Source organism: Sapajus apella, unplaced genomic scaffold (assembly GCF_009761245.1).
Source record: "Sapajus apella isolate SASKATOON/1434 unplaced genomic scaffold, GSC_monkey_1.0 scaffold1012, whole genome shotgun sequence".
NCBI classification, from domain to species: domain Eukaryota; kingdom Metazoa; phylum Chordata; class Mammalia; order Primates; family Cebidae; genus Sapajus; species Sapajus apella.
In genome coordinates, this window is record NW_022437938.1 from 10067 (window position 1) to 17029 (window position 6963).

Below are 6963 nucleotides of genomic sequence, written 5' to 3' on the forward strand. Positions count from 1 at the left end.
GTCGGCCCCAGAGAAACACTACTGCCCTAGGAGTTCCCTATGGGCTAGATCATAACCTGAGACTTCATAGGGGGCTCAACAGATGTCTCCTGAATGAAGAATCAAAGGAATCGGCTGGGCGCGGTGGCTCACGCCTGTAATCCCAGCGCCTTGGGAGGCTGAGGAGGGTGACTCACCTGAGGTCAGGAGTTCAAGAGCAGCCTGGCCAACGTGATGAAACTCCGCCTCTACTAAAAATACAAAAAATTAGCCAGGCATGATGGCAGACACCTGTAATCTCAGCTGCTCGGGAGGCAGAGGCAGGAGACTCACTTGAACCCCGGAGGCAGAGGTCGCAGTGAGACGAGATCTGCCATTGCTCTCCAGCCTGAGCAACAAGAAAATGTGGTACATATACACCATGGAAAACTACGCAGCCATAACAAACGATGAGTTCATGTCCTTTGTAGGGACTTGGATGAATCTGGAAACCATCATTCTCAGCAAACTGACACAAGAACAGAAAGCCAAACACCGCGTGCTCTCACTCATAGGCGGGTGTTGAACAATGAGAACGTGTGGACTCAGGGAGAGGAGCATCACACACTGGGGGCATTTGGGGGTGGGTAGAGGAAAGACAGCCGGGGCTGGAGAGGGAGGGGAGGGTGGGGAGGGATAACATGGGGAGAAACGGCAGATAAAATGCAAAGCAAAAAAAAAGAATCAAGGGGATGCATGAAGGGATGAATGAAAATAATAATTGAAAGAGGGCCAGGGAACCAGGAGAACAATATGATTTCATGGGGTACAAGAGGGAAATCAGCTTAAAGGGGGAGCAAGGGAATAATTAAGTGTAAGGTGGGGGTGCAAGAAAAAAAAATCAGCATGAATCAGCATGAAATGTGAGGGGAAAATTGAATATAGGACATAGGAGAGACTATAACAGAATTGAGTGCTGGGGACGCGAATGAGTGAATACAGAAGGTTCGGAAGAGAATTGAAGAGGATGCCAGGAATAATAGTTGGATTTGGCAGAGTGCAGGATGATACACAAGAAGCGAGTGTAGTAACGGTGGAAGGGGGAGCGGGAGTGCACGTGCATGCCTGAAAATGGGGTCTATGGTGAGGGTTCGGTAAGCAAGGAGAATGATGACTGGATTGAATGGGTACAGGATCCATGCCAAGAGTTTCTTGGGAAGGGGCTATGTGTGAGTGAGGCTTTCTGGGAAGGAGGCAACGTGAGCAAGGAGGTCGCAGTGAAGGTTGGTGAAAACCATGGGAGGAGAAGGGGAGGGAAGGCAATCTGATTCCAGTGGTGAGAAGGATGGAGAAGCATTCAGCCGCCTCAGATAGGGTTTTCCAAGCGCAGAGGAAGTACGTTGGGGGTAGGGGATCATGTGGCCATTCTGACCTCCGCTCCTGACCCTGGAACCATGGATCCCAAAGAAATACCTGCTGCACCCTGCTGCCCCTCTGACTCTGAATGCACCACAGGGTGTGAGACTGGAGCACCATGGGGGACTGAACTTGGCCCCAGAAGAGTTACAGATTGCTGTGACCTCTACCACAACCACAGCATCACTGCCCAAATCAGTGGCCACAAGCATTTCTGCCTCTTCCAGGCCTGCGAGTGTCACAATTGTGCCCTCTTCTCATGAGTATGGTGTCTGAGACAGGGAGGGGTCAGGCATCCTCTAAATGGAACTAACCTTTGCCCTGAAATCCTTTACTTCAGAGAACGCCTCAGGGTCTTGCCTGCTGTGAGTGCCTTGAAGAGGGAGCAGCGGGTACAGCCAAAGAGACACCTGGCTCAAGGACTGAGAAGGAGTATGGCTGCCCCTCCCAAAGCTCCCATCCGTGTCAGGAATTTAACCATCAGAGCAGGAGTTCTCAGTGAGTGTTTCTGGCCAGGGAGGGAGCCAGAGTTTGGGTGGAGGAAGCATGAGCAGTTCTATCACCAGTCCCGTCACAGAATTGCAGTGTGACCTGGGGCAAGTTGCTCCCTGGACCTTAGTTTTTCCAGGTGTAAAATGTCATCAATGTTATCTACCAAGTGTTTGTAGGAAGGAGAGATCTGGGGGACAGGGGAATCCAAGAGCTCCATGGTGAGATGAGACCTGAGACTGGAGGTGGGGTGAAGTAGGGTGGGGTTGGGGGGAAAGACTCACCAAAGCTGTTCCTGGTCTTTTGCAGCTGGGAAGGAGAACAACATGCTGCAGTCCGAGACCCACATCTTCACAGCCCCGGAGGAGGTAAGGAGAGTCGGTGGCCAGCTGGGGAGGCTACCACCCAGCCACTGTCCAGACACCTTGCACTGTGTCCCAAAGACATGGGTTTCATCTCCAATCCTATCCATCAGCTCACCATATGACCTTGAGAAAAATCACTTCTCCTCCCTGGGCCTCAATTTCCCCAGTTGCAAAATGAAAGGTAAGACTGCTTGGTCTTCAAGGTCTTTAGAGCACTGACATTCTAGGCTCCTATCCTCATCCCGAAAGATGTCCACACCTCCTCTCTCCACGGCCAGCCTGGTACCTGACTGCAACATGTGCTCTCTGCCCCTGCAGGGGAGCTCCCAAGGGGCTCTGCTGCTTGGCCAGGCCCCAGAAACTTTGTCTCTGCCCTGTACTCCAGTGACCTTGGAGCAGCAACTGCTTTCTCCTTCTGGGGATCCTCACAGGGCCCCTGCCCTGCCCAGCATGTGAGTAGTGTGAGGACCATGGAGTAGGTTGTGTCTTGTGTGCCTAACCTTGTTCCTGATGCCATGGGAAACAGAGGAGGAGAAGGAGGAGGAGGAGGAGGAAGAGGAGGAGGAGGGAGAAGGACGAGGAGGAGAGCAAGGTAGCATCTAAGACTAACGGGCAAGGACAGGGCTCTCCTAGCTTTGCTATTTTCTATTTTTGAGACTTTGGACAAGTGACTTTATGTGTCTGAACCTCCATTTCCCTATGGATGTACTGAGGACAATATTCTATACCCATAGCATTGAAAAGAGAACTGGCAGAAGGCCTGCTACATAGTAGGGCTTCAACAAATGGGGGTTGTTGTTTCACATGAAACAGGTGGATGGGTTAGAAGGTCCTGCCTGAAAGGTGGGGTCCGTGCTGACAAGGGCCACAGGGGTCCAGGGCAAAGCCTAGAGGCCATTAGAGAAAGCTTCTTGGAGGTGAGCCGTGCTTGTCCTTCAAGACCCATGAGGATTGGGCAATATGGAAGTGAGAACCAGTCCCTGAGCAGGGACAGTAATAACATCTCTCCAGGTGCTTTGCAAATTAAAACACAGACACGTGTAATTTCCCATGATATTTATCATTGCCCTGGGAGGAAAAAGCTGGTAGGCATAAGTGTCCCTGTAACGGAAAAGGTATGGGAAAGAAACCTGGCCAAGCCGGAGAAGGGACTTGCCCCAACCACAATGACCAATGGTCCAGCAGGCATTGGGATTCCCACATCCAGATACTGCAAAAATCCTGCCCGTCTCTCTGTCTACTGGTAGGCTGTGTCCGCCAGTGGATTTAATCCCCTGGCCTCTCCTTTCCTTGTTTCTAGATGCTCAACTCTGATCCTCCAGCCCTGTGCCACCCTTGACCCTCTTCTACTGCAGCCACAGGTCCTGGGAAAGTAGTGGGGTCCAGAACCCTGGGAGGGGCGGAGCTTAGTGGATGGGAAGAGCAGAAGGCCTTGGTGGGGGTGGGGGAGGAGGCTGAGGGAACAGGGGGCTGAAGGGGCACTTGTCGCCTTGGGAAGTGGTGTAGTTTCCCAGTGCCTATTCTCTCACACCCTTTCCTTTGCAGGTCCCCAAAGTCTCTGACCAGGCTTTGGTTTCTGCCCACTCAGAGTGGCAGCGGAAGCTGGAGGCTGCTGAGGCTCTGCTGACTCTGAGAAACTCTGCCCAGGCCCCTCCTGACTCCATCTCCCTGCACCAGCCCTGCAACCCACCAGGTAGCCTGCTCCCTGAAAGGAGAACACAGAGTGGGAATAGCTGGGGAATGGGGGTCGTCGTGGTAAGCAGGTTCTAACTGAAAAATCAGAGTAAGTTGAATCTCCTTGGGGCCAAGCACCCAAGCTCCTCAGTTTGACTCCCGAGATGGTAGTTGAGGGCTGTTTAGTGAATCTTCAGTTTATTGAGCTTTGTGCACAACAGCAAGCGTCCAGTGCCCCGATGTCAAGAAGGAAGGCCTGAGGGTGGCAGGGACTTGCCCTAGAGCATGCAGCATATCAAGTGGAAGAACCGACTCCCTTGACTTTCATCCCAGGTTCTATGCTCAGCCCCCTGTGGCCTACTGTGGTCTGGGGAGGACATACAGAGGTGATAAAGGGCTTGGTCTGGAAGGAGTTCTGGTCTCTGCCTTCCGGGAGCTTCCAGTCTCGACGTGGAGGCTGGATGCCTTGGCAAGCTGTGTTTTGTGGCCAAATTTTAACGATGTGCCCAGAGAGGAGGGGCTGGAGGAGCTCCGAGGGGGGATAAAGAACTGGGGAGGCTGTGAGGGAAGGCTAGGCATTCCCAGATCAAAATGGTGGATGGAGCATAGTGTGTCAGTGAAGATACAACCCTGGAGGGACTGCTAACAGAAAGGGATGAGGCTGGAGAGGGTACCAATCACAGAGGTCTGACAGGTCAGGCTTAGGAGGCTGGACCAGCAACTGTGGGTAGTGAGGAGCCAGGGAACGTTTTCTGAGCTAGGGAGAACAATTTCAGAGACCCTGAGCTTAACAAAAGGAGTTGTGGTGGCTTTGATGGAGGGATTGGGGGAGGCAAGATGGGAGATGGGGAAATCAGAGAGGAAGAGGTCTATGCAACAGTCCAGGTGACAAATCTTTGGTTAGGCGGGACATGTAAAAAGCGTAGACCTGGAAGGGGATGTGGATGTGACCTGGCTCCGGCCCCCTCCTTTCTGTCCACAGCTCCTGCTGGAGATAAAGGATTCCAGCCTCCCAGCCCCTCTCTCCGCCCCAGGCCAGCCAGCTCCATCTCGCTGCCTATTGGACATCTGGGATGCATCTCCCTCTTGAGCTAGGAACCCAGAGGAGGAGGCCTCAATAGAGCACTGCCTATTTGGTATACAGTTTCTGAATGTGCAAAATGGTTAATGTCCAAATCGCTTAACATCTTTTTTTAGAGCCTTCAGGTGTTTTATAAGCTTTTTATTATATGGGGCGATTCCTTTGTTGAGGGTGGATATCCTTGCACTTCTATCCCTTACTCTTTTGGATGCTGGGCCCTTTCTCTGTCTCACAAGGACAGGATTGTGCAATCTAAGTTGACCAGTCTCTCAGTGGGGTTCTGTGTGAGTTCATATGCCAGAGTTTTTATTCGTCTTGTGATTGCTGACATACCTGTGCACTTATGTGAGTACCCATGCATGTGGAAACATGAAGATGTTTTCACTTTGTGTCTAGGTTTATGTACGTGAACAAATAATAAACCCTTGTTGTTATAAGGCACTGTGATATACGGGTTGTTTGTTACCACAGTATAACCCAGACTATCCCGACTCTAACCAATTTGTTCAATTCATGTTTCAAAGTGAGAATCACCTTATCCAATAACTGGGATTTCTTAACATGCCTAGATAAGAAAATGGTAGAGGAAAAAGAGTAGGGTATTTATTCATTGAGCAGTTAAGTACCTACCCTCTGCCTGACACAGGCTGTTTCCAGTTGTCCAGAGGGCCATGAGTGGCAATGCCCACAGGATCAAGCAGATCACGTAAATGAGTAGAGCAGGCCCGATGGGCTCTGGCCAGACTGACAGTGTATGCTCTACCTAAGTGGGCAGCTGCTGCTTGGCCCTAGGCAATTGATACCACGCAGGGATGGTGACTCATGGTGGCCAAATTGACTGTTTTTTCAAGAGAAGGTGGAATTCTAGATTTCTATATAAAATCACTCAACTTGCAAACGTTGGCTTGGGTTTCTTCTTTAAGCCCTATATCTGGGCCAAACCAAACTTCCATGAAGGACAGTTTTGGCCAATGGGAATGCCAGTTTTATTCTAGTCAAATGTGAATTTTACAGTGGGGGAAACTGAGGCCAATCAGGATAAGAAGAATCAAATAGGGGAAATGAATTAGACTCAGACCCTATTTTTGAAGGACCCATGAAATATGAGGAAGCATCACTACTACCTTTTATTTATTCTGTGCTCACCGCACTAAGCACATACAGCCTCACGGTAACTTTGCAAGCCAAGTGTTATTGTTGCCATTTTGCCTATGAGGAAACACGCTCAAAGAATGCAAGTGGCTTGCGAAAGTGGTTTTGGGGAAATTTTAAGCCAAAGATCAGCGAACACTCCCTTGTCTTTACCAGGCCTTAAATTAGCTAATAATTCGATTTTTTTTTTTTTTATAAAGCACTGAATAAAAGGTTCAAAACTCAAAGTGACAAACATCAGCCAGAGGGTTTTTCCAAAATAGTCCCTTTATTTCTTACTCAAGGTAACAATACGTAGTAATCAATCACATCTTTCTTACCTGCACTGGTTTGCCAGTCCTCTGCTGATATTCTAAACAAATGAAGACCTGGAGACCCCCACCAGGCAGAGAGAAAGCTCAGTTGGACATGCCTGGATATGGACCCTTTTCCATGCTATTATCTTCCTCCTTTCTTCCCTGCCAGTACTTTACCCAAGACGATTGATTGGGATGACATCCAGTTACAACCAGTCTTTTCTTTTTTGAGACGCTGAGCAGTCAGGATTCTTATATTCTTGACCTGATGGCAGAGAAACAAACATGCAAAGCCACTCAGACTCAGAGCAAGACTGAAGTCCATCTCACACCTTCCTTCCTTCCCTGATTTGTTACTCAAACAAATGATCCCAAATCCCCTCTATTCCCAGTGATGGATGGACAAGTCCACATATTTCTGGAGGAATGAAGTGGCAGTACCTGGGAGAGGACTAAGATCCTGCTATGAAATTGTGTCCTAGGCACACCACAGTCCCAGAGTTGAGTTGGGTAAAAGAGGAAGCATATTTTC

At 49.8% G+C, this 6963-nt stretch overlaps 1 protein-coding gene across 2 annotated transcripts; it reads left to right on the top strand.

Moving 5' to 3' along the window:
- Nucleotides 1-699: 699 nt before the first annotated feature.
- Nucleotides 700-5424, top strand: LOC116546521 (doublesex- and mab-3-related transcription factor C1). 2 transcript variants are annotated; one of them, XM_032272763.1, is made up of 6 exons: nucleotides 711-1872; nucleotides 2173-2231; nucleotides 2547-2680; nucleotides 3529-3589; nucleotides 3774-3921; nucleotides 4885-5424. In XM_032272763.1, the coding sequence occupies exons 1-6, from the start codon at nucleotides 1809-1811 to the stop codon at nucleotides 4995-4997; spliced, it is 579 nt and encodes a 192-aa protein (XP_032128654.1). In that variant the 5' UTR covers nucleotides 711-1808; the 3' UTR covers nucleotides 4998-5424. The 2 variants fall into 2 exon arrangements, with proteins under 2 accessions (XP_032128653.1, XP_032128654.1); XM_032272762.1 differs by lacking the exon at nucleotides 4885-5424 and having other exon boundaries at nucleotides 700-1872; nucleotides 2173-2409; nucleotides 3774-3885.
- Nucleotides 5425-6963: the final 1539 nt, after the last annotated feature.

Excerpts from the sequence above, each read along its gene's own strand:
- LOC116546521 (XM_032272763.1), top strand. The coding sequence starts at position 1,809 with ATGGCTGCCCCTCCCAAAGCTCCCATCCGTGTCAGGAATTTAACCATC. Across the intron at positions 2,681-3,528 it reads GCCCCTGCCCTGCCCAGCAT|ATGCTCAACTCTGATCCTCC; the intron begins GTGAGTAGTGTG and ends CCTTGTTTCTAG. Across the intron at positions 3,922-4,884 it reads CCAGCCCTGCAACCCACCAG|CTCCTGCTGGAGATAAAGGA; the intron begins GTAGCCTGCTCC and ends TTCTGTCCACAG.